The following is a 27440-nucleotide window of genomic DNA, read 5'->3' as shown; positions in this document are numbered from 1 at the left end:
GCGTCTGTCCTCCCGGGGGATTTGCGGGATCTTGCGGAGACAGCGTTGGTGGTATTTCTCCAGCGACTTTAGGTGTCTACTGTACATGGTCCATGTCTCTGAGCCATACAGGAGGGCGGGTATCACTACAGCCCTGTAGACCATGAGCTGGGGGTGAGGTACCTACTGTACATGGTCCATGTCTCTGAGCCATACAGGAGGGCGGGTATCACTACAGCCCTGTAGACCATGAGCTGGGGGTGAGGTACCTACTGTACATGGTCCATGTCTCTGGGCCATACAGGAGGGCGGGTATCACTACAGCCCTGTAGACCATGAGCTGGGGGTGAGGTACCTACTGTACATGGTCCATGTCTCTGAGCCATACAGGAGGGCGGGTATCACGACAGCCCTGTAGACCATGAGCTCGGTGGTGGATTTGAGGGCCTGGTCTTCAAACACACTTTTCCCCAGGCGGCCGAAGGCTGCACTGGCGCACTGGAGGCGGTGTTGGATCTCGTTGTCAATGCCTGCTCTTGTTGATAGGAGGCTCCCGAGGTATGGGAAGTGGTCCACGTTGTCCAGGGCGGGGCCGTGGATCTTGATGACTGGGGGGCAGTGCTGTGTGGTGAGGACAGGCTGGTGGAGGACCTTGGTCTTACGGATGTTTAGCGTAAGGCTTTCGGTAAATACGTTGAGGATGTCCTGGAGTTCAGTCGCTGTAAGTGGATATAGCAATGATTTACTACAACAACAACAACATATTTATATAGCGCCTTTAAGGTAGTGAAACGTTCCAAGGTGCTTCACAGGAGTGTTATGCAATAGAAATCTGACAGCGAGCCGCAAGGAGCAGGTTTTAAGGGTTGATGGGGCAGGTTTTAAGGAGCGTCTTGAAGGAGAGAGAGGTGGAGAGGTTTCGGGAGAGAGTTCCAGAGCTTGTGGCCCAGGCAACAGAAGGCACGGCCACTGATGGTGGAGCGATTATCATTAGGGATGGTCAGGAGGGCAGAATTAGAGGAGTGCAGAGATCTCGGGGGGGGGGGGGGGGGGGTTTGTGGGGCAGGAGGGGGTTCCAGAGATAGGGAGGGGTGTAGGGGCTGGAGGGGGTTACAGAGATAGGGAGGGGTGTAGTGGCTGGAGGAGGTTACAGAGATAGGGAGGGGTGTAGGGGCTGGAGGGGGTTACAGAGATAGGGAGGGGTGTAGGGGCTGGAGGGGGTTACAGAGATAGGGAGGGGTGTAGTGGCTGGAGGAGGTTACAGAGATAGGGAGGGGTGTAGGGGCTGGAGGAGGTTACAGAGATAGGGAGGGGTGTAGGGGCTGGAGGGGGTTACAGAGATAGGGAGGGGTGTAGGGGCTGGAGGGGGTTACAGAGGTAGGGAGGGGTGTAGGGGCTGGAGGAGGTTACAGAGATAGGGAGGGATGTAGGGGCTGGAGAAGGTTACAGAGATAGAGAGGGGTGTAGGGGCTGGAGGAGGTTACAGAGATAGGGAGGGGTGTAGGGGCTGGAGGAGGTTACAGAGATAGGGAGGGGTGTAGGGGCTGGAGGGGGTTACAGAGATAGGGAGGGGTGTAGGGGCTGGATGAGGTTACAGAGATAGGGAGGGGTGTAGGGGCTGGTGGCGGTTACAGAGATAGGGAGGGGTGTAGGGGCTAGAGGAGGTAACAGAGATAGGGAGGGGTGTAGGGGCTAGAGGAGGTAACAGAGATAGGGAGGGGTGTAGGGGCTGGAGGGGGTGACAGAGATAGGGAGGGGTGCAGGGATTTGTAAACAAGGATGAGAATTTTGAAATCGGGGCGTTGCCGGACCGGGAGCCAATGTTGGTTGGCGACCACAGAGGGTGATGGGTGAGTGGGACTGGGTGTGAGTTAGGACACGGGGGCAGTGAGCACAGGGGGTGATGGGTGAGTGGGACTGGGTGTGAGTTAGGACATGGGGCAGTGAGCACAGGGGGTGATGGGTGAGCGGGACTGGGTGTGAGTTAGGACACGGGGTCAGTGAGCACAGGGGGTGATGGGTGAGTGGGACTGGGTGTGAGTTAGGACACGGGGTCAGTGAGCACAGGGGGTGATGGGTGAGTGGGACTGGGTGTGAGTTAGGACACGGGTCAGTGAGCACAGGGGGTGATGGGTGAGTGGGACTCGGTGCGAGTTAGGACACGGGGTCAGTGAGCACAGGGGGTGATGGGTGAGTGGGACTGGGTGTGAGTTAGGACACGGGGCAGTGAGCACAGGGGGTGATGGGTGAGTGGGACTGGGTGTGAGTTAGGACACTGGGTCAGTGAGCACAGGGGGTGATGGGTGAGTGGGACTGGGTGTGAGTTAGGACACGGGGTCAGTGAACACAGGGGGTGATGGGTGAGTGGGACTGGGTGTGAGTTAGGACACGGGGCAGTGAGCACAGTGGGTGATGGGTGAGTGGGACTGGGTGAGAGGACACGGGGTCAGTGAGCACAGGGGGTGATGGGTGAGTGGGATTGGGTGCGAGTTAGGACACGGTGCAGTGAGCACAGGGGGTGATGGGTGAGTGGGACTGGGTGTGAGTTAGGACACGGGGCAGTGAGCACAGGGGGTGATGGGTGAGTGGGACTGGGTGTGAGTTAGGACACGGGGCAGTGAGCACAGGGGGTGATGGGTGAGTGGGACTGGGTGTGAGTTAGGACACGGGGCAGTGAGCACAGGGGGTGATGGGTGAGTGGGACTGGGTGAGAGTTAGGACACGGGGCAGTGAGCACAGGGGGTGATGGGTGAGTGGGACTGGGTGTGAGTTAGGACACGGGGCAGTGAGCACAGGGGGTGATGGGTGAGTGGGACTGGGTGTGAGTTAGGACACGGGGCACAGGGGGTGATGGGTGAGTGGGACTGGGTGTGAGTTAGGACACGGGGCAGTGAGCACAGGGGGTGATGGGTGAGTGGGACTGGGTGTGAGTTAGGACACGGGGCAGTGGGCACAGGGGGTGATGGGTGAGTGGGACTCGGTGCGAGTTAGGACACGGGGCAGTGAGCACAAGGGGTGATGGGTGAGTGGGACTGGGTGTGAGTTAGGACACGGGGCAGTGAGCACAGCGGGTGATGGGTGAGTGGGACTGGGTGTGAGTTAGGACACGGGGTCAGTGAACACAGGGGGTGATGGGTGAGTGGGACTGGGTGTGAGTTAGGACACGGGGCAGTGAGCACAGTGGGTGATGGGTGAATGGGACTGGGTGAGAGTTAGGACACGGGGTCAGTGAGCACAGGGGGTGATGGGTGAGTGGGATTGGGTGCGAGTTAGGACACGGTGCAGTGAGCACAGGGGGTGATGGGTGAGTGGGACTGGGTGTGAGTTAGGACACGGGGCAGTGAGCACAGGGGGTGATGGGTGAGTGGGACTGGGTGTGAGTTAGGACACGGGGCAGCAGGATTTTGGACGAGCTGATGGTTACGGAGGGTGGAACTGGGGCTCCCCACCCTCTCCCCATAGCCGCAAACATCCCACGACCACTATTTGGAAGAAGAGCAGGGGGAGTTCTCCCCGGTGTCCTGGGGCCAATATTTATCCCTCAACCACCATCACTAAAAACAGACGATCCGGGTCATTATCACATCGCTGTGTGTGGGAGCTTGCTGTGCGCAAATTGAGCTGCCGCGTTTCCCACAATACAACAGCGAGCACACTCCAAAAAAAGGTCCTTTGTTGGCTGTGAGGCGCTTCGGGAGGTCCTGAGGGAGTGAAAGGCGATAGAGAAATGCAACAACAGTTCCTTTGACGCAGGAGACACAGAAATCTTCCGCAGTTGTATCGCAGCTCAGCACCATGGCGGGAATCTCCACCAGTGAAGATTTTACCCAGTCCATTCAGTCCCACGCTCTGTTTTGTTCAACAATTCCACACGTGTGTGAGACAAATACGCTGAGAGGAGGCGGGGGGGAGAGGGATGGAGCGCGCCCACAGGCTTCACTGTTACGTGACGAGAGAGTTCAGTGATTGTGTTCAGCTCTCGACTTAGTGATCCAATACCATGCCCCAAACACTAGGAGCACAAACGTCATCAGCAGCAAGAGGATATAGAGAGCCAACAGATCCTTGGGAGGGTCTGGAGCTGAAGGGAGAGAATGAAGAGATATGGAATAACAGATACCCGGGGGTTCAGGGGTTTATATATAAAATAACAGATACCCGGGAGTGAGTTACAGGCTGGAATCTAATCGAGCGGTTCAGGGGGTTTATATCGAGAATAACAGATACCCGGGAGTGAGTTACAGGCTGGAATCTAATCGAGGGGTTCGGGGAGTTTATATATAGAATAACAGATACCCGGGAGTGAGTTACAGGCTGGAATCTAATCGAGGGGTTCGGGGGGTTTATATATAGAATAACAGATACCGGGAGTGAGTTACAGGCTGGAATCTAATCGAGGGTTCAGGGGGGTTTATATATCGAATAACAGATACCCGGGAGTGAGTTACAGGCTGGAATCTAATCGAGGGTTCAGGGGGGTTTATATATCGAATAACAGATACCCGGGAGTGAGTTACAGGCTGGAATCTAATCGAGGGATCAGGGGGGTTTATATATCGAATAACAGATACCCGGGAGTGAGTTACAGGCTGGAATCTAATCGAGGGGTTCGAGGGGTTTATATATTGAATAACAGATACCCGGGAGTGAGTTACAGGCTGGAATCTAATCGAGGGGTTCGGGGGGTTTATATATCGAATAACAGATACCCGGGAGTGAGTTACACGCTGGAATCTAATCGAGGGGTTTATATATAGAATAACAGATAACCGGGAGTGAGTTACAGGCTGGAATCTAATCGAGGGGTTCGGGGGGTTTATATATAGAATAACAGATACCCGGGAGTGAGTTACAGGCTGGAATCTAATCGGGTGGTTCGGGGGGTTTATATATAGAATAACAGATACCCGGGAGTGAGGTACAGGCTGGAATCTAATCGAGGGGTTCGGGGGGTTTCTATATAGAATAACAGATACCCGGGAGTGAGTTACAGGCTGGAATCTAATCGGGTGGTTTGGGGGGTTTATATATAGAATAACAGATACCCAGGAGGGAGTTACAGGCTGGAATCTAATCGAGGGGTTCGGGGGGTTTCTATATAGAATAACAGATACCCGGGAGTGAGTTACAGGCTGGAATCTAATCGAGGGGTTCGGGGGTTTATATACAATAACAGATACCCGGGAGTGAGTTACAGGCTGGAATCTAATCTAAGTGATACAATTTAATCTTCCTGATCTCGTATGAGATTTACGAGGGTGATCCCAGAGGTTATAACTATCAGGAAAGGCTGGGGCTTATTTCTCTCGAGAAGAGAAGGCTGAGGGGTGAGCTGATGGAGGTGTGTAGATTATGAAAGGGTTCGATAGGGTACACGTAGAGAAGATGTTCCCACTTGTGGGGGAGAGCAGAACTAGGGGCCATCAATATACGACAGTCACTAATAAATCCAATGGGGAATTCAGGAGAAACTTCTTTACCCAGAGAGGGGTGAGAATGTGGGACTCGCTCCCACAGGGAGGGGTCGAGGCGAGGAGCAGAGATACATTTAAGGGGAAGCTGGATAAACACATGAGGGAGAAAGGAATAGAAGGATATGGTGATGGGGTGAGATGGAGAGGGGAGGGAGGGGCTGGTGTGGGACATAAACCCCGGCACGGAGCGGTGGGGCATAAACCCCGGCACGGAGCGGTGGGACATAAACCCCGGCACGGAGCGGTGGGGCATAAACCCCGGCACGGAGCGGTGGGGCATAAACCCCGGCACGGAGCGGTGGGGCATAAACCCCGGCACGGAGCGGTGGGGCATAAACCCCGGCACGGAGCGGTGGGACATAAACCCCGGCACGGAGCGGTGGGACATAAACCCCGACACGGAACGGTGGGGCCCAGTGGCCTGTGTCTGGGCTGTGAATCTGAAATTACTTGTACTTTTTGCAATTTAGTCTACTGTATTCGCTGCTCACGATGGGGTCTCCTCTACAGCGGGGAGACCAAACACAGACTGGGCGACCGCTTTGCGGAACACCTCCGTTCAGTCCGTACGCGTGACCCCCGAGCTTCCAGTCGCCTGTCACTGTAATTCCCCACTTGTAAGGGGGTTAAAAAGTACAGATCGATGTTCACCAGAGTGTGTACTGAGGGTAGTGAATTGATCCGACGCGTAAAATGGTCCCGGTTAAAGGGCTGATCAGTATTAGGAGATTGTGAGGTGTCGGGAGTTCCTCCACCTCAAGCTAGGGATTGTAATATATCGCCTATTGACAGATTGTATGTAAAACCCGCTTATAAATGATAGAAAATGGCCATGTAACACAAAATGAAAACTTTACGTACTCAAGACACAAATAAGGGAACGGCATGGAATCAGGTTGAAGGGAAGAGCTTTGCTTGTGTGTTTGCCTTTGAAAACACCAGAGCAAGCTTAAAGCTGTGGAACAACACACTCCAAAAGGCCGAGATCGGCCCCCACATGCTGCGGGAGATGGCGAGGTTGAGCAAGCACTCAGCAGCCAGTCTGATAAGGGTTAACGAATCAATATAGCTTCGTAAATCAGCTGTAAACCAACCCGTGGTCAGAGGTGGCTTTGCAGGAGGGTCTCACACACACACACACACACTCGGAAACTGTGTAACTGTGTGTAAAAACCATCAATCACAGAAGGTTCACTTGGAACGCTCCCCCTGCATATGCTTGAATAAAGATCGGAATATTGAACCAAGGTTTCGTCTGAGCGATTCCGTGGTCGCTCTACGGGCGTAGAATCCTTATTTCAGGGAATCCTAGAGAAGCCTTTGTACCCCAACACCGCTGCACTCTCACTCTGACCTCTCTGTCCTTGGCTTCTTACACTGTTCCAATGAAGCTCAACGCAAGCTCGAGGAACAGTATAAGAACATAAGGAATAGGAGCAGGAGTCGGCCATCCGGCCCCTCGAGTCTGCTCTGCCATTTAATACGATCATGGCTGATCCCATCATGGACTCAGCTCCAATTCCCTGCCCGCCCCCTTATCCCCTTATCGGTTAAGAAACTGTCTATCTCCACCTTAAATATATTCAATGTCCCGGCTTCCACAGCTCTCTGAGGCAGAGAATTCCACAGATTTACAACCCTCTGAGAGAAGAAATTCCTCCTCATCTCAGTTTTAAATGGGCGGCCCCTTATTCTAAGACCATGCCCCCTAGTTCTAGTCTCCCCCATCAGTGGAAACATCCTCTCTGCATCCACCTTGTCGAGCCCCCTCAGAATCTGATACGTTTCGATAAGATCACCTCTCATTCTTCTAAACTCCAATGAGTAGAGGCCCAACCTCCTCAACCTTTCCTCATAAGTCAACCCCATCATCCCCGGAATCAACCGAGTGAACCTTCTCTGAACTGCCTCCAAAGCAAGTATATCCTTTCGTAAATATGGAGACCAAAACTGCACGCAGTACTCTAGGTGTGGCCTCACCAATACCCTGTGTAACTGGAGCAAGACTTCCCTGCTTTTATACTCCATCCCCTTTGTAATAAAGGCCAAGATACCATTGGCCCTTCCTGATCACTTGCTGTACCTGCATACTAACCTTTTGTGTTTCATGTACAAGTACCCCCAGGTCCCGCTGTACTGCGGCACTTTGTAATCGCTCCCCATTTAAATAATAATTTGTTTTTCTATTTTTTTCTACCGAAGTGGATAACCTCACATTTTCCCACATTATACTCCATCTGACAAATTGTTGCCCACTCACTTAGTCTGTTTATATCCCTTTGTGTCCTCCTCACAATTTGATTTCCCACCTATCTTTGTATCGTCAGCAAACTTGTCTACGTTACACTCAGTCCCTTCTTCCAAGTGGTTAATATAGATTGTAAATAGCTGGGGTCCCAGCACTGATCCCTGCGACACCCCACTAGTTGCTGGTTGCCAACCCGAGAATGAACCATTTATCCTGACTCTCTGTTCTCTGTTAGTTAACCAATCCTCTATCCATGTTAATATATTACCCCCAACCCCGTGAACTTTTATCTTGTGCAGTAACCTTTTATGTGGCAACTTATCGAAAGCTTTCTGGAAATCCAAATACACCACATCCACTGGTTCCCCTTTATCCATCCTGTTCATTACATCCCCAAAAAGCTCCAGCAAATTTGTCAAACGTGATTTCCCCTTTCATAAATCCATGCTGACTCTGCCGGACTGTATTATGATTTTCCAAATGTCCTGCTAATGCTTCGTCAGTCTTTTATTAGACACTTGCTTTCAGCACCTCATCATTCGTTTAGGCACTTTACAGCCTTTTGGACTGAACTTCGAGTCCAACAGTTTCAGACCACAACCTCTGCCCATATTTTGTTACCTTTCCTACTATTTTCTTTACAACCCGCTCTTTTTTGCTCTTTCCCACGGCATCTGGCGATAATTCCACCGTTCACATCCTATCCAGGCGCATCTTTTATTAATTTGTCCCATTACCATCTCAATTTGTCCCATCGTCCCGTTTGCCTCTCTAATCTCTGCTGCCTTCCACCCAATCGCTGACCTTCCCTTTTGTTCTTCCCTCCCCTTTGTCCCCCTTACACTTCCCGAAGAACCTGTCACGCATCAAACTTTTGCCCGCTCTGACCCGAAACGTTAACTCGAGTCTCTCTGCCCCTGGACCCGCTGAGTATTTCCAGCACGTTTTCGTATTCGGAGCCCACTTACCGGACACGATGAGCCTGGTCCCCTTGCCCCAGAGGGAGATGTGGTTCCCTTGCACATAGGTGGATGCCAGGCAGTGGTAGATGTTGGAATCGTTGGGTCGGAGACGTTGGATACGCAGGGACAGGTCCAAGCCGCTCTTCCCGTCCACCAGCGACACCCGACCCCAGTACTCCGAGTCTCGGGAGTCCGGGAAGATGATGTGTTCCTCCCTGCGGCCCCCGCCCACAGACCAGTACGTGTAGATGACCTCGAACCGATGGTCGGCCGGCCGCAGCTCGCAGGGTAAGGTCACATTGCCACCGCTCGGAGCCCGCACTCTGGGAGGCCACTGCACCACGACGGAGGAGCCCGGAACATTCTCTGCAACACAAGGGAAGGCAACGGAACGTTAACCCAAGGGGCAGTGTTTGGACTCTCACTTCGGGCCGGCTGTGTGTCGCTCCCTGAGAACAGAGGGCGTGTCGGACACAGGGAGGGGCCGTTAGACCTGGGGCTCCCCACCTTCTCCCCGTATCCCCCAACCCCACCCTCTCCCCGTATCCCCCAACCCCACCCTCTCCCCATATCCCCCAACCCCACCCTCTCCCCATATCCCCCAACCCCACCCTCTCTCAATATCCCCCAACCCCACCCTCTCCTCATATCCCCTAACCCCACCCTCTCCCCGTATCCCCCAACCCCACCCTCTCCCCGTATCCCCCAACCCCACCCTCTCCCCATATCCCCCAACCCCACCCTCTCCCCATATCCCAAGCTAATTCCTCGGCGATAACTCGCTGAAGTTTTATATCGATCCACTGCTCCATCTCCACTTTCACATACTGGGGAGACGGGTTCTGAATATTCTCAATACAGGAACTTACCGAGACAGAGAAGCAACGTAATCAGAGACGGCAAGTGATTGTCCATCGCACACCGCAGGAATACCCCTGTAACCCAAAGACAAACCGTTTCATAGTCAACAAACCTTCGAAAACATCTCGAGCCGCCACAACAACAAATCGCATTTATATAGTGCCCTGTAAAGTCCCAGCGCACTTCACGGGAGAGTAAATCAAACAGAATTTGATCCCGTGCCCCATAAGGAGATATTAGGGACAGGCGACCAACGGGTTGGTCAAAGAGGTGGGTTTTAAGGAGTGTCTGAAAGGAGGAGAGAGAGGCGGAGAGGTTCAGGGAGGGAGTTCCAGAGCTTGGGGCCCAGGCAGCTGAAGGCACGGCCACCGATGGTGGAGCGATGGGAATCGGGGGATGGGCAAGAGCAAACAGAACGACTCTCAGATCTCTTTACTCCTCAATTCCTAATCTTTCACCCTCAGGAAAATATTGCAAGTTCTCTTTCTCAGGTGCAACAGTATGAGACATGGTACAGTGGGTCACACACACTCTCTCTCTCTCTCTGTCGCTCTCTCTCTCTCTCTCTCTCGTCTGAGTCAAATGTTCGTGGGTTTGAGCCTCCACTCCAGAGACTCGAGCCTCATAAACCAGACCCACACCCCCCCAGTGAGAGAGCGGCGCACTGTCGGAGGGGCGGTACTGAGGGAGCGCCGCACTGTCGGAGGGGCAGTACTGAGGGAGCGCCGCACTGTCGGAGGGGCAGTACTGAGGGAGCGCCGCACTGTCGGAGGGGCAGTACTGAGGGAGTGCCGCACTGTCGGAGGGGCAGTACTGAGGGAGTGCCGCACTGTCGGAGGGGCAGTACTGAGGGAGCGCCGCACTGTCGGAGGGGCAGTACTGAGGGAGCGCCGCACTGTCGGAGGGGCAGTACTGAGGGAGTGCCGCACTGTTGGAGGGGCGGTACTGAGGGAGCGCCACACTGTCGGAGGGCAGTACTGAGGGAGCGCCGCACTGTCGGAGGGGCAGTACTGAGGGAACCCCGCACTGTCGGAGGGGCAGTACTGAGGGAGTGCCGCACTGTCGGAGGGGCAGTACTGAGGGAGCGCCGCACTGTCGGAGGGGCAGTACTGAGGGAACGCTGCACTGTCGGAGGGGCAGTACTGAGGGAGCGCCGCACTGTCGGAGGGGCAGTACTGAGGGAGTGCCGCACTGTCGGAGGGGCAGTACTGAGGGAGCGCCGCACTGTCGGAGGGGCGGTACTGAGGGAGCACCGTACTGTCGGAGGGGCGGTACTGAGGGAGCGCCGCACTGTCGGAGGGGCGGTACTGAGGGAGTGCCGCACTGTCGGAGGGGCAGTACTGAGGGAGCGCCGCACTGTCGGAGGAGCAGTACTGAGGGAGTGCCGTACTGTCGGAGGAACTGTATTTCAGATGAGACGTTAAACCGAGGCCCCGTCTGCCCTCTCGGGTGGATGTAAAAGATCCCGGGGCCACTATTTGGAAGAAGAGCAGGGGGAGTTCTCCCCGGTGTCCTGGGGCCAATATTTATCCCTCGACCAACATCACTAACACAGACTATTGTGTTCCTAACACAGATGAGACTGCACACAGGGAGGTTAAAGTAACAGTGACCTTAGTCTTTATTAAGACACTCCAGAGTGAGGAACAGGACTTAGGGGCCGGCTTATATACAGTGCTCCCAAGGGATGCTGGGATCCCTTGGGACTTCAGGGGATGTGCTCCCTGGTGGCGGAACATGGGAGTGCATGCTTTACAGATACACAACATCACTCCCCCCAAAGTCAAAGTGAAAACTATTTACAAGGTGAGGCGGTCGGGAGCCTTTCTTTCCCTGGTGGACCGCCTCGGTACAAATGTCTGTTCTGGTGTGTTGGCTGTGCCCTCGCTGGGCTGGCGTGTTGTTGGCCCTGCAGGGCTGCTGGGTGAGCCTGGCCTTGCTGGGCTGTTGGGCATGATGGGTTTGATTTCCTGGTCCAGCGTGGTGTCGTTGATCCTTTGGGTGTGTGTTGTGGGCTCGGAAAAGGTGGTGTCTGCTGTGGGTTGTTCAGGGCAGTCTGTGAACAGCAGCCTCGTTTGGTCCAGGTGCTTTCTGCAAATTTGTCCATTACAAACTACAAACATCCTACTCCCTTCTTTAGCTATCACCGTGCCCGCGATCCACTTGGGACCATGTCCATAGTTTAGCACATACACAGGGTCATTCAGATCAATTGCCCGTGACACAGTGCCGTGACCATCGTTTACATTTTGTTGCTGCCGCCTGCTCTCTACCTGATCATGCAGGTTGAGGTGAACCAGCGAGAGTCTGGTTTTAAATGTCCTTTTCATGAGTAGCTCAGCCGGGGACACCCCTGTGAGCGAGTGGGGTCTCGTGCGGTAGCTGAGCAGTACTCGGGACAGGCGGGTTTGGAGTGAGCCTTCTGTGACACGTTTAAGGCTCTGTTTGATGGTTTGTACTGCCCGCTCTGCCTGCCATTGGAGGCTGGTTTAAACGGGGCCAAGGTGACATGTTTGATCCCATTGCGGGTCATGAATTCTTTAAATTCGGCACTGGTGAAACATGGCCCATTGTCACTGACCAGTATGTCAGGCAGGCCGTGGGTGGCAAACATGGACCTCAGGCTTTCAATGGTGGCGGTGGTGGTGCTTCCCAACATTATTTCACATTCAATCCATTTGAAAAAGCATCCACCACCACCAGGAACATTTTACCGAGAAACGGGCCCGCATAGTCGACATGGATCCTCGACCATGGTCTGGAGGGCCAGGACCACAAACTTAGTGGTGCCTCTCTGGGCGCGTTGCTCAACTGAGCACACACGCTGCATTGCCGTACACAGGACTCTAAGTCAGAGTCGATACCGGGCCACCACACGTGGGATCTGGCTATCGGTTTCATCATTACTATACCCGGGTGTGTGCTGTGGAGATCCGAGATGAACGTGAGGGGCTTGTGATCGGTTTCCAGCTCAAATTTGAGGCCAAGCAGGTACTGATGCAATTTCTTTACCCCGAACACACACACACTAATGCCTCTTTCTCAATCATGCTGTTGGCCCTCTCGGCCTGAGACAAGCTCCTGGAAGCATAGGCGACAGATTGCAACTTCCCCGCAACGTTAGCTTGTTGTAATACACACCCGACTCCGTACGACGATGCATCACATGCTAGCACAAGTCTTTTACACGGGTTATACAATACAAGCAGCTTGTTGGAGCATAAAATGTTTCTGGCTTTCTCAAAAGCAATTACTTGTTTTTTTCCCCATACCCAGTTCTCACCTTTACGCAGTAACACATGTAGGGGCTCTAAAAGGGTGCTTAACCCCGGTAGGAAGTTACCAAAATAGTTGAGGAGTCCCAGGAACGACTGCAGCTCCGTGACGTTCTGTGGCCTGGGCGCGTTCCTGATAGCCTCTGTCTTGGCGTCTGTGGGCAGAATCCGCCGCGATCTTTCTCCCCAAAAACTCCACTTCTGTTGCCATGAAGATGCATTTCGACCTCTTCAGCCGCAGCCCTACGCGATCCAGTCGCTGGAGGACCTCCTCCAGGTTTTGTAGGTGCTCGGCGGTGTCCCGACCCGTGACCAATATGTCGTCCTGAGAAACCACCATGTGTGGTACCGACTTGAGTAGGTTCTCCATGTTTCTCTGGAAGATCGCTGCAGCCGACCGAATTCCAAACGGGCATCTGTTGTAGATGAACAGTCCCTTGTGCGTGTTGATGCAGGTGAGGCACTTCGAAGACTCCTCCAGCTCCTGCGTCATGTAGGCCGAAGTTAGGTCGAGCTTGGTGAACGTCTTGCCTCCTGCCAGCGTCACAAATAGGTCGTCTGCCTTAAGTAGCGGGTATTGGTCCTATAGCGAGAAACGATTAATAGTTACTTTGTAATCGCTGCAAATCCTGACCGTGCCATCACTTTTGAGTACTGGAACAATCGGGCTGGCCCACTCGCTGAATTCCACTGGGGAGATGATGCCCTCGCGTTGCAGCCTGTCCAGCTCGATTTCCACTCTCTCCCTCACCATGTGAGGTACCGCTCGCGCCTTGTGGTGAATGGGTCGTGTCTCTGGGACCAAGTGGATCCGCACCTTCACCCCGGAAATGTTTCCAATTCCTGGCTCAAAAAGGGAAGGAAATTTGTTTAGAACCTGGGTACATGAGGCCTCATCGACATGTGATAGCGCTCGGATGTCATCCCAGTTCCGGCGGATTTTGCCCAGCCAGGTCCTTCCAAGCAGTGTGGGGCCATCGCCCGGGACAATCCAGAGTGGCAGTTCGTGCACCGTGCCCTCGTAGGTGACCTTGACCATGGCGCTGCCCAGGACAGTGATGAGCTCTTTGGTGTACGTTCTCAGTTTCGTGTGGATGGGGCTCAGGGCTGGTCTGAGTGCCTTGTTGCACCCAGTCTCTCAAACATCTTTTTACTCATGATGGATTAGCTAGCGCCAGTGTCCAGTTCCATGGCTACGGGTAAGCCATTCAATTTTACGTTTAGCATTATAGGTGGACATTTCGTCGAAAATGTGTGCACCCCGTGTACTTCAGCATCTGCCTCCTCTCTCTGAGGCTCGAAATTGCTTTGATCCACCATGGACCGATCTTCCTCTACCCCGTGGTGGTTAGCAGGTTTTGCAGAGCTTGCAGCTCATCTGCAAGCTCGTTGGAGGTGCCCCATTGTTCCACAGCTCTCGCAAACATACCCTTTGAAGCGGCACGAATAGGCTGAATGGAAGCCTCCACAACGCCAACAAGGTGTGAATTGCCTTGCATTCATCCTTTGTTGGGGACTCTGAGTCATCTGGGTCACCTGAGGCCTGCTGGCAGTTGCAGACTCGTGGTTTCTGCCCTGTACATTTCTGCTCGCAAACACAGTTCCAGTTAAGTTATGAACATTGCTAGCACTTGTGTGCTGAGAGATTTGTTTGGTGTTATCACTGGTGGACATAAACGCATACGACTTATCTGTGGGTTTCCCGGAGCCAGAAGATTCTTCATGAGGCTGTAGGTCGGTGCCCCGCAGACTGTGAGGAGGACCGCTCTCCTTTTTGCAGCGCTTCCTTCTCCGTCCAGCTCGTTGGCTACAAAGTACTGGTCTAGCCGTTCGACATAGGCTTCCCAGTCCTCACCCTCCGAGAACTTCTCCAGGATGCCCACAGTTTGCTGCATCTTTGCGTTGGATTCGTATCCTCGTCGCCAGTTGTTGTGTTCCTGTCACAGGTGAGGCTGCACACAGAGAGGTTAAAGTAACTGTGACCTCAGTCTTTAATTAGACACTCCAGAGTGAGGAACAGGCCTTAGGGGCCGGCTTATATACAGTGCTCCCAAGGGATGCTGGGATCCCTTGGGACTTCAGGGGATGAGCTCCCTGGTGGTGGAACGTGGGAGTGCATGTTTTACAGATACACAACACAGACGATCTCGTCATTATCATATTGCTGTGCGTGGGAGATTTCTGTGCCCAAATTGGCTACCGCGTTTCCCACATTACAACAGTAATGTGGGATAAATATTGGCCCCAGGACACTGGGGAGAGCTCCCACTGCTCTTCTTCCAAATAGTGGCCCCGGGATCTTTTACATCCACCTGAGAGGGCAGACGGGGCCTCGGTTTAACGTCTCATCCGAAATACGGCCCCTCCGACAGTGCGGCACTCCCTCAGTACTGCCCCTCCGACAGTGCGACACTCCCTCAGTACTGTCCCTCCGACAGTGCGGCACTCCCTCAGTACTGCCACTCCGACAGTGTAGCGCTCCCTCAGTACTGCCCCTCCGACAGTGCGGCACTCCCTCAGTACTGCCCCTCCGACAGTGCGGCACTCCCTCAGTACTGCCCCTCCGACAGTGCGGCACTCCCTCAGTACCGCCCCTCCGACAGTGCAGCACTCCCTCAGTACTGCCCCTCCGACAGTGCGGCACTCCCTCAGTACTGCCCCTCCGACAGTGCGGCACTCCCTCAGTACTGCCCCTCCGACAGTGCGGCGCTCCCTCAGTACTGCTCCTCCGACAGTGCGGCGCTCCCTCAGTACTGCTCCTCCGACAGTGTGGCGCTCCTTCAGTACTGCCCCTCCGACAGTGCGGCACTCCCTCAGTACTGCCCCTCCGACAGTGCGGCGCTCCCTCAGTACTGCCCCTCCGACAGAGCGGCACTCCCTCAGTACTGCCCCTTCGACAGTGCGGCACTCCCTCAGTACTGACCATCCGACAGTGCGGCGCTCCCTCAGTACTGCCCCTCCGACAGTGCGGCACTCCCTCAGTACTGCCCCTCCGACAGAGCGGCACTCCCTCAGTACTGCCCCTCCGACAGTGCGGCACTCCCTCAGTACTGCCCCTCCGACAGTGCGGCACTCCCTGAGTACTGACCCTCCGACAGTGCGGCGCTCCCTCAGTACTGCCCCTCCGACAGTGCGGCGCTCCCTCAGTACTGCCCCTCCGACAGAGCGGCACTCCCTCAGTACTGCCCCTTCGACAGTGCGGCACTCCCTCAGTACTGACCCTCCGACAGTGCGGCGCTCCCTCAGTACTGCCCCTCCGACAGTGCGGCACTCCCTCAGTACTGCCCCTCCGACAGAGCGGCACTCCCTCAGTACTGCCCCTTCGACAGTGCGGCACTCCCTCAGTACTGACCCTCCGACAGTGCGGCGCTCCCTGAGTACTGCCACTCCGAGAGTGCAGCACTCCCTCAGTACTGCCCCTCCGACAGTGCGGCACTCCCTCAGTACTGCCCCTCCGACAGTGCGGCACTCCCTGAGTACTGCCACTCCGACAGTGCAGCACTCCCTCAGTACTGCCCCTCCGACAGTGCGGCGCTCCCTCAGTACTGCCACTCCGACAGTGCGGTACTCCCTCAGTACTGACCGTCCAACAGTGCGGCGCTCCCTCAGTACTGCCACTCCGACAGTGCGGTGCTCCCTCAGTACTGCCCCTCCGACAGTGCGGCACTCCCTCAGTACTGCCCCTCCGACAGTGCGGCGCTCCCTCAGTACTGCCCCTCCGACAGTGCGGCGCTCCCTCAGTACTGCCTCTCCGACAGTGCGGCGCTCCCTCAGTACTGCCCCTCCGACAGTGCGGCACTCTCTCAGTATTGCCCCTCCGACAGTGCGGCGCTCCCTCAGTACTGCCCCTCCGACAGTGCGGTGCTCCCTCAGTACTGCCCCTCCGACAGTGCGGCACTCCCTCAGTATTGCCCCTCCCACAGTGCGGTACTCCCTCAGTACTGCCCCTCCAACAGGAGTGCTATTTTTTTGAAAGTGTGCTCACTGTTGTAATGTGGGAAACGCCAATTTGCGCACAGCAAGCTCCCACACACAGCGATGTGATAATGACCCGGATCATCAGTGATTTGCAGTGAATTGGTGTTAACAGCACAGCGGATTCGAAAGCTCGCACGCACTTGAAGCGATCTCACACCTCACTGGGACAAGACTCTGCGATACGTGATTGTACATCACACCTGTCAGTGTGTGAACAACTTCACAGAATCACTTCACACCCCAAACTGATCATGCACACCCACATAAGAACATCAGAAATAGGAGCAGGAGTCAGCCATTCGGCCCCTCGAGCCTGCTCCACCATTTAATACCATCATGGCTGATCCGATCATGGACTCAGCTCCACTTCCCCGCCCGCTCCCCATAACCCTTCACTCCCTTATCGCTCAAAAATCTGTCTATCTCCACCTTAAATATATTCAATGTCCCGGCCTCCACAGCTCTCTGGGGCAGGGAATTCCACAGATTTACAACCCTCTGAGAGAAGAAATTCCTCCTCATCTCAGTTTTAAATGGGCGGCCCCTTATTCTAAGACCATGCCCCCTAGTTCTAGTCTCCCCCATCAGTGGAAACATCCTCTCTGCATCCACCTTGTCGAGCCCCCTCATAATCTGATACGTTTCGATAAGATCACCTCTCATTCTTCTAAATTCCAATGAGTAGAGGCCCAACCTCCTCAACCTTTCCTCATAAGTCAACCCCCTCATCCCCGGAATCAACCGAGTGAACCTTCTGTGAACTGCCTCCAAAGCAAGTATATCCTTTTGTTAATATGGAAACCAAAACTGCACGCAGTACTCCAGGTGTGGCCTCACCAATACCCTGTATAACTGTAGCAAGACTTCCCTGCTTTTATACTCTGTCCCCCTTGCAATAAAGGACAGTGTTCCATTGGCCTTCCTGATCACTTGCTGAAATGACCCGATGACCCAGATCACCTGTGTTTTACAGTGAATTGCTAATTGCTGCTGGGTTAACATCGCAGCGGATCCGAAAGCTTTTCTCGATCTCTTGCACGCACTTGAAGCGATCTCACACCTTACTGGGAGAAGACCCTGCGATACGTCATCGTACATCACACCCTGTCAGTGTGTGAACAACTTCACAGAATCACTTCCCACCCCAAACTGATCATTGCGTCAGGTCAAAGCAGCACCCCTTCTGCATTCAATAAATAAAGTGGGGTTCCGCAGGGCTCAGTGCTGGCTCCCTTGCTTTCTGTGGTGTTTATCAATGACTTGGGCTTGAATGTTGGGGGTAAGATTCAGAAGTTTGCAGGTGACACTAAAAAGGCCGTGTGGTTGATAATGAAGGAGAAAGCTGGGGACTGCAGGAAGATATCGATCAACTGGTCAGGTGGGCAGAGCAGGGGCAAATGCAGTTCAATTCGGAGAAGTGTGAGGTCATGCATTTGGGGAGGGCTAACAAGGCGAGGGAATACACATTAAATGGTCGGACACTGAGAAGTGTAGAGGAACACAGGGACCTTGGAGTGCAGGTCCACAGATTCCTGAAGGTAGCTGGTCAGGTAGATAAGGTGGTTAAGAAGGCCGACGGCATACTTGCCTTTATTAGCCGAGGCATAGAATACAAGAGCTTGAACTGTATAAAACACTGGTTGGGCCACAGCTGGAGTACTGCGTGCAGTTCTGGTCACCACATTACAGGAAGGATGTGATTGCACTGGAGAGGGGACAGAGGAGATTTACCAGGATGTTGCACTGGAGAGGGTACAGAGGAGATTTACCAGGATGTTGCACTGGAGAGGGTACAGAGGAGATTTACCAGGATGATGCACTGGAGAGGGTACAGAGGAGATTTACCAGGATGTTGCACTGGAGAGGGTACAGAGGAGATTTACCAGGATGTTGCACTGGAGAGGGTACAGAGGAGATTTACCAGGATGTTGCACTAGAGAGGGTACAGAGGAGATTTACCAGGATGTTGCACTGGAGAGGGGACAGAGGAGATTTACCAGGATGTTGCACTGGAGAGGGTACAGAGGAGATTTACCAGGATGTTGCACTGGAGAGGGTACAGAGGAGATTTACCAGGATGTTGCACTGGAGAGGGTACAGAGGAGATTTACCAGGATGTTGCACTGGAGAGGGGACAGAGGAGATTTACCAGGATGTTGCACTAGAGAGGGTACAGAGGAGATTTACCAGGATGTTGCACTGGAGAGGGTGCAGAGGAGATTTACCAGGATGTTGCACTGGACAGGGTACAGAGGAGATTTACCAGGATGTTGCACTGGAGAGGGTACAGAGGAGATTTACTAGGATGTTGCATGGACTGGATAATTTTAGCGATGAGGAAAGATTGGATAGGCTGGGGTTGTTTACTTTGGAACAGAGGAGGCTGAGGGGAGACCTGATTGAGGTGTATAAAATGATGAGGGGCCTGGATAGAGTGGATAGGACGGACCTGTTTCCCTTGGCAGAGGGGTCAACAACCCGGGGGCGTGGATTGAAAGTAATTGGGGGGAGGTTTAGAGGGAGTTTGAGGGGAAATGTCTTCACCCAGAGGGTGGTGGGGGTCTGGGGGGGAACTCACTGCCTGAAAGGGGGGTAGAGGCAGAAACCCTCACCACATTTGGATGTGCACTTGAAGTGCTGTAACCTGCAGGGCTACGGACCGAGAGCGGGAAAGTGGGATTAGGCTGGGTAGCTCTTGGTCGGCCGGCACAACACGGACACGATGGGCCAAATAGCCTCCTCCCGCGCTGTAAACTTCTCTGATTCTCTGATTGTATGAAAACACCCGACATCCAGCAACAACTTGTACACAGCAGCTTAAGCGTAGTACAACGCTTCACCGGAGTGGTTATCAGACAAATATTTGACACCGATGCCGCCTGAGCAGGCAAAAGCAACACACTGCGGATGCTGGAAATCTGGAATAAAAGCAGAAAATGCTGGGAATACTCAGCGGGTCGGGCAGCATCTGTGGAGAGAGAATCAGAGTTAAAGTCGCAGGTCGATGACCCTTGGCCAGAACTGGAAATGTCAGAGATGTAACAGCATTTAAGCAGGTGCAGAGGCAGTGAAAGTGGGAAAAGAACACAGGGGAAGGTCAGTGAGAGGGTGGCAGGCAGGAGAGATTAGAGAGACAAACGGGATGAGGGGCAGAATTGCGATGGTAATGGGACAAGTTCGGAAAGAAAAGATGCGTCTAGATGGGGCGTGATCGGCAGAATCATCGGCAGCTGACCTGGGAACGAGAAAAAAAAATAGGGCGACCAGGCGATATTAGGACAGGTGACCAAAAGCTTGCTCAAGGAAGTTGGTTTTTAAGGAGCGTCTTTAAGGAGAGAGGTGGACAGGTTTTGGGAGGGAATTCCAGAGAAGCAGGAAGAGGCCCATTCAGCCCCTCGAGCCTGTTACACAGGGAACAGGAGGAGGCCCATTCAGCCCCTCGAGCCTGTTACACAGGGAACAGGAGGAGGCCCATTCAGCCCCTCGAGCCTGTTACACAGGAACAGGAGGAGGCCCATTCTGCCCCTCGAGCCTGTTACACAGGAACAGGAGGAGGCCCATTCAGCCCCTCGAGCCTGTTACACAGGAACAGGAGGAGGCCCATTCAGCCCCTCGAGCCTGTTACACAGGAACAGGAGGAGGCCCATTCAGCCCCTCGAGCCTGTTACACAGGAACAGGAGGGGGCCCATTCAGCCCCTCGAGCCTGTTACACAGGAACAGGAGGAGGCCCATTCTGCCCCTCGAGCCTGTTACACAGGAACAGGAGGAGGCCCATTCAGTCCCTCGAGCCTGTTACACAGGAACAGGAGGCCCATTCAGTCCCTCGAGCCTGTTACACAGGAACAGGAGGAGGCCCATTCAGCCCCTCGAGCCTGTTACACAGGAACAGGAGGAGGCCCATTCAGCCCCTCGAGCCTGTTACACAGGAACAGGAGGAGGCCCATTCAGTCCCTCGAGCCTGTTACACAGGAACAGGAGGAGGCCCATTCAGCCCCTCGAGCCTGTTACACAGGAACAGGAGGAGGCCCATTCAGCCCCTCGAGCCTGTTACACAGGAACAGGAGGAGGCCCATTCAGCCCCTCGAGCCTGTTACACAGGAACAGGAGGAGGCCCATTCAGCCCCTCGAGCCTGTTACACAGGAACAGGAGGAGGCCCATTCAGCCCCTCGAGCCTGTTACACAGGAACAGGAGGAGGCCCATTCAGCCCCTCGAGCCTGTTACACAGGAACAGGAGGAGGCCCATTCAGCCCCTCGAGCCTGTTACACAGGAACAGGAGGAGGCCCATTCAGCCCCTCGAGGCTGTTACATAGGAACAGGAGTGTCATGTATTCAACTATCATTGTAACCCATGTATAATCTGACCTAAATTGTACACCGTGAGAACATTGACCACAAGGGGGCGAACTTGTGGGAGACACTCCTAACCTGGACTTTCAGGTATAAAAAGGGAAGTTCCACCCACCTTCATAATTTGAGGTCTTGGTAATAAAGGTAACCGGTCACAGAGTGACCTTCTCTCAAGTATGGGCCTCGTGTGCATTTATACTGTATAGTAAGGACGTATCATTGGCGACGAGAAACTGGGATTTAAACCACGCGAGCATGGCCACTAGCAGCACAGAAGAGAGGTACTGTGTTGGTGATGATTGGGGCGATTTTATTGAGAGACTACAGCAAAGTTTTGTCACTAAGGAATGGTTGGGACAGGATTCGGCCGACAAACGCAGGGCTCATCTCCTGACGGTTTGTGGACCCAGGACGTACTCCCTGATGAAGGACCTTCTAGCGCCAGAGAAGCCGGTGGACAAGACGTTCGAAGAGCTCAGTAAGTTGATCGGGGAACACTTTAAACCGGCGAGCAGCATGCACATGGCGAGACACCGGTTTTACACTCACCGGCGGCGAGAAGGGCAAAGCGTTCCAGACTTCGTGGCAGATCTCCGGCGACTGGTGAGCCTATGTAAGTTCCCAGATACATGCAGCGCAGAGATGCTGTGTGACTTTTTTATTGAGGGCATCGGGCACGCTGGGGTTTTCAGGAAACTGATTGAGACCAAAGACTTGACCCTGGAAGCGGCGGCTCTGATAGCCCAGACATTTATCTCAGGGGAGGAAGAGACCAGAATGATGTGTGACAAAAATCTTGGCTCAAATGCGGCAAACGATCAGGGAGTCAACATTGTTAACGCGGCACACAGTTCTCTAGGCAGACAAGGGCAATCGGACATGCCCCAGCATGTAGTCGAACCCAAAGGGGGAATTCAACAGAGACAATGGCTAGCTGAACAGCGATTCATGCCATCGCAATGGACAATGCAGCCAGTAATGGGGCCATCAACACCTGTTAATGGTGCGCTTAAGGACAGTTACAGAGACAGTCAGAGACGATTGACTGGTAATCGACCTTTTGTTTCCAACAATGGGGCCTCCAGCTCATGCTGGAGGTGTGGAGGCAAACACCCAGCCAGAGCTTGCAGGTATCAGCAATATACCTGCAGAAACTGCAACGTCTGCGGTCACTTGGCGCGTATGTGCAGGAAGCCTGCAGCCAGGTTGATGTACGAGGAGGGCGGGCCCGATGTAAGCCCTACGAGGCCAAATGGACACTGGGGGAAATCGCTGGAAGCTGAAGTTCAGCGAGTTCATGTGGAGCACGTATACAGTTCATACACCAGGACGCCACCGATAATGATGAACGTGCTCCTCAATGGCATCCCAGTATTAATGGAGCTAGACACGGGGGCCAGCCAGTCCCTGATGAGTATCAAACAGTTCGACAAGTTGTGGGCATCCAAGGCCAGGAGGCCAAAATTATTGCCGATTGACGCACAGCTACGGACATATACAAAGGAGATCATTCTGGTGCTAGGCAGCGCCACGGGAGACGTGACCCACAAAGATTCGGAGAACAGGTTGCCGCTCTGGATTGTCCCAGGGGACGGTCCCGCACTACTGGGGAGGAGTTGGCTTGCTGTCATGAACTGGAAATGGGGCGATGTCAATGCAATTTCTTCTGTGGAGCGAGTATCATGCTCACAGATCCTGGACAAATTTGACTCATTATTTCAACCCGGCATCGGCACTTTCATGGGGACCAAGGTAGTGATTCACATAAACCCGGACACCAGGCCAGTACACCACAAGGCCAGAGCGGTGCCGTACGTGATGCGGGAAAAGATAGAATACGAATTGGACCGCCTGCTGAGGGAAGGCATCATCTCGCCAGTCGAATTCAGTGACTGGGCGAGCCCGATTGTGCCGGTGCTCAAGGCGGATGGGTCGGTCAGGATATGTGGCGATTGCAAGGCCACCATCAATCGGGTGTCACTCCAAGACCAGTACCCGCTACCGAGAGCGGAGGACCTCTTTGCGACGCTATCCGGTGGCAAACTTTTTTCAAAATTGGACCTGATCTCAGCTTACATGACCCAGGAGCTGGCGAGTGAGTCGAAGAAGCTGACCACCATCACGACACACAAGGGGTTGTTTGAGTACAACAGATGTCCGTTCGGGATTCGCTCGGCCGCCGCGATCTTTCAGCGAAATATGGAAAGCCTCCTCAAGTCGATTCCAGGGATGGTGGTTTTTCAGGACGACATCCTCATCACGGGTCGCGATACTGAAGAACACCTCCACAACCTGGAGGAGGTGCTACACAGACTGGACCGGGTAGGTCTGCGCCTGAAAAAGGCGAAGTACGTCTTCCTCGCTCCAGAGGTAGAATTCCTGGGGAGGAGGGTAGCAGCAGACGGGATCAGACCTACTGCGTCCAAGACGGAAGCGATCCAGAGAGCACCCAGACCCCGTAACACAACGGAGCTGCGTTCGTTCCTGGGGCTCCTGAACTATTTTGATAACTTTCTTCCCAAATTGAGCACACTGCTAGAGCCACTACACGTGCTCCTACGCAAAGGTCGCGAATGGGTCTGGGGGGACAGCCAGGAAAGGGCTTTTAATAGAGCACGCAATTTGTTATGTTCCAACACTCTGTTAACGCTATATGACCCATGTAAGAAACTTGTGTTAACATGCGATGCGTCGTCCTATGGTGTCGGGTGTGTGTTGCAGCATGTCAATGCCAAGGGTCAGTTACAGCCGGTAGCTTATGCCTCCAGGGGTCTGTCCCAGGCAGAAAGGGGCTACGGGATGGTAGAAAAGGAGGCGCTCGCATGTGTATATGCAGTAAAGAAAATGCACCAGTACCTGTTTGGCAGGAAATTTGAGCTGGAGACAGATCACAAACCCCTAACGTCCCTTTTGGCCGACAACAAGGCCATAAATGCAAACGCGTCGGCCCGCATACAGAGGTGGGCACTCACGTTAGCCGCCTATGACTACACAATTTGGCACAGACCGGGCACCGAAAACTGCGCCGATGCACTCAGCAGGCTCCCACTAGCCACCACCGAGGGGGCTACCGAGCATGATGCTGAGATGGTCATGGCTGTTGAAGCTTTCGGAAGCGAAGGCTCACCCGTGACAGCCCGTCAGATTAAAGTCTGGACAAACAGAAACCCGCTATTGTCTCTAGTCAAGAAATGTGTCCTGAATGGGGACTGGGCAGCCACGTACAGGGCATGCCCTGAGGAATTTAAACCATTTCACAGGCGCAAGGATGAACTCTCGATTCAGGCCGATTGCCTACTGTGGGGAAACCGCGTAGTCATGCCCCAGATGGGCAGAGAGGTGTTCATCAGAGAACTCCACAATGAGCACCCGGGCATTGCCATGATGAAGGCAATTGCCAGGTCACACGTTTGGTGGCCAGGGATAGACGCAGATCTGGAACTTTGTGTTCGCAGGTGCAACACGTGTGCCCAGCTGAGCAACACGTTCAGGGAAGCCCCCCTTAGCCCCTGGCCATGGCCCGCCAAGCCTTGGTCACGCATCCATGTGGACTACGCAGGTCCTTTCATGGGGAAAATGTTTTTGGTTGCAGTAGACGCCTACTCCAAATGGATCGAGTGTGACATTTTAAATTCAAGCACATCCTCTGCCACGGTAGAAAGTCTACGGGCAATGTTCACCGCCCACGGTCCACCGGACATCTTGGTCAGCGACAATGGGCCGTGCTTCACAAGCACTGAATTCCAGGACTTCATGGCAGGCAATGGAATTAACCATGTTAGAACGGCACCGTTCAAGCCGGCCTCAAACAGCCAGGCAGAACGAGCAGTGCAGATAATCAAACAGGGGATGCTCAGAATCCAAGGGGGTTCCCTACAAAGCCGCTTATCACGCCTCCTGTTGGCCTATAGATCCCGACCACACTCGCTCACAGGGGTTCCACCCGCAGAGCTACTAATGAAAAGGTCACTCAAAACCCGGTTATCCCTTATACACCCCACCATGAAAGAAATTGTTGAGAGCAGGCGCCAGTCACAATATCACTACCATGACAGGAATGCGAGGGCGCGATGTATTGATGTAAATGATCCTGTTTTTTTCCTCAACTACGCTGCAGGGCCCAAATGGCTCGCAGGCACTGTGGTTGCCAAAGAGGGGAATAGGGTTCTGGTAGTTAAACTTACCAATGGACAAATCTGCCGCAAACACGTGGATCAAACAAAAAGGAGGTTCAGCAACCCCATAGAAGAAGCAGAGGAAGAACACGATGTAGAGTTCACTCCACCACAGGTGACCGAACACCGGAACCAAAGAGAGGAGAGCCCAGTCACTGTGGGCAGTCCGGACAGGCCTGAGGCACCACAAACAGCAGACACTCAGGCCAGCACCCAACAACCGGAGCCCCAACTCAGGCGCTCTACAAGGGAGCGTAAACCACCAGAGAGACTTAACCTGTGATCCCAATAAGTCTTTGTGGGGGGGAGGTGATGTCATGTATTCAACCAGCATTGTAACCCATGTATAAACTGACCTAAGTTGTACACCGTGAGAACACTGATCTGTGATCTAACTCCATGAACTTGCCATATCCCTTAATACATTTGGTTGACAATAATCCAGCAATCACAGAGTTAGAATTCACAATTGACCCCCAGCACCGATTGCGGTTTGCGCGAGAGAATTCCAAACTACTCCCGCCCGGTGTGTGTAGGAATGTTTCCTAACTTCACTCCTGAAAGGTCTGGCTCTAATGTTTAGACTATGCCACTAGTCCGAGACTCACCAACCAGCGTAAATAGTTTCTCTGTGTCTACCCGATCAGTTCCCCTTAATATCTTCAGAACTTCGACCTAACTCCATCAACTCACCTTTGGCCCAGATCCCTGAATACCTTTGGTTAACAGAAAGCTCTCAATCTCCCATTTAAAATTCACAATTGACCTGGCACCGATTGTGGCAGAGTGTTCCAAACCTCTGTGTGTCGAGGTGTTGGCGAACTTTGCTCCCGTCAGGCCTGGCTCCAGTTTTTTAGACCGCGGCCCCCTTAGTCCGAGATACCCGCAAGCAACAGAAATTGTTTGGATTTCCAGAGTTTGTTGGGGGCCTGGGTGGCTGAAGGCACAGCTGCCAGGGGTGGGAGCAATGGGAACTTGGGAGAGTCCCAAACGTGCTCCTCTACCCCCGGGAGGACAGACGCACCAACGTTAGCGTCCTCGACCAGGCCCAACATCCCCAGCATCGAAGCACTGACCACACTCGACCAGCTCCGCTGGGCAGGGCCACATTGTCCGCATGGTTCCCCCCCAGACACGAGACTCCCCAAAGCGAGCGCTCTACTCGGAACTCCTTCACGGGCAAACGGGCCAAAGATGGGCAGAGGAAACGTTACAAGGGACCATCCTCAAAGCCTCCCTGATAAAGTGCAACATCCCCACCGACACCTGGGAGTCCCCGGCCCAAAGACCAGTCCGCCCTAAGTGGAGGGAGTGCATCCGGGAGGGCGCTGAGCACCTCGAGTCTCGTCGCCGAGAGCATGCAGAAACCAAGCGCAGGCAGCGGAAGGAGCGTGCGGCAAACCAGTCCCACCCTCCCCTTCCCTCAACGTCTATCTGTCCCACCCTCCCCTTCCCTCAACGTCTATCTGTCCCACCCTCCCCTTCCCTCAACATCTGTCTGTCCCACCCTCCCCTTCCCTCAACGTCTATCTGTCCCACCCTCCCCTTCCCTCAACGTCTATCTGTCCCGCCCTCCCCTTCCCTCAACGTCTATCTGTCCCACCCTCCCCTTCCCTCAACGTCTATCTGTCCCACCCTCCCCTTCCCTCAACATCTATCTGTCCCACCCTCCCCTTCCCTCAACGTCTATCTGTCCCACCCTCCCCTTCCCTCAACGTCTATCTGTCCCACCCTCCCCTTCCCTCAACCACTGTCTGTCCCACCTGTGACAGGGACTGTGGTTCCCGTATTGGACTGTTCAGCCACCTCAGGACTCGTGTTAAGAGTGGAGGCAAGTCTTCCTCGATTCCGAGGGACTACCTGTGATGATGATGGAGCTGAGGAATTCTCTGTTACCTGTCACCCCGGGCTCAGGTCGGTCGGCAAGGGTTGCAGTCATCAGTGGGCGATCGCTGGCCAAAGCGCGACTCACACCTATGAAGGTCACAATCTCACAGAGAGGGGACGGGGAGTTTGCAAGCGTGCAGGGTTTGATCACATGAAACAGGAAATGCAGGCAAGACTGAAACGAAACCTGTCAGTTTCCTGTGCAAAGTCAGGTTGTTGGAGTTAGCTGTCAATCAGTGCGTAGCACGCT

The 27440-nt window shown here is 54.0% G+C and overlaps 1 protein-coding gene across 2 annotated transcripts in view; it reads right to left on the bottom strand.

Moving 5' to 3' along the window:
• Positions 1-3770: 3770 nt before the first annotated feature.
• LOC139250210 (poliovirus receptor homolog) overlaps positions 3771-27440 on the bottom strand; it is a 114857-nt gene continuing 91187 nt past the window's right edge. For both annotated transcript variants that reach the window (XM_070872705.1, XM_070872704.1), the window contains exons 2-4: positions 9533-9598; positions 8670-9029; positions 3771-4060 (exon numbers count right to left, since the gene is read on the bottom strand). In XM_070872705.1, the coding sequence (XP_070728806.1) occupies positions 3939-4060; positions 8670-9029; positions 9533-9578 (528 nt within the window). In that variant the 5' untranslated portion in view covers positions 9579-9598 and the 3' untranslated portion in view covers positions 3771-3938. The remainder of the gene's footprint in view (positions 4061-8669; positions 9030-9532; positions 9599-27440) is intronic.

This window comes from Pristiophorus japonicus, unplaced genomic scaffold (assembly GCF_044704955.1).
Source record: "Pristiophorus japonicus isolate sPriJap1 unplaced genomic scaffold, sPriJap1.hap1 HAP1_SCAFFOLD_350, whole genome shotgun sequence".
NCBI classification, from domain to species: Eukaryota; Metazoa; Chordata; class Chondrichthyes; family Pristiophoridae; genus Pristiophorus; species Pristiophorus japonicus.
Note: the sequence above shows the minus strand (reverse complement) of the source record. Positions and strands in the feature narration are given on the sequence as shown.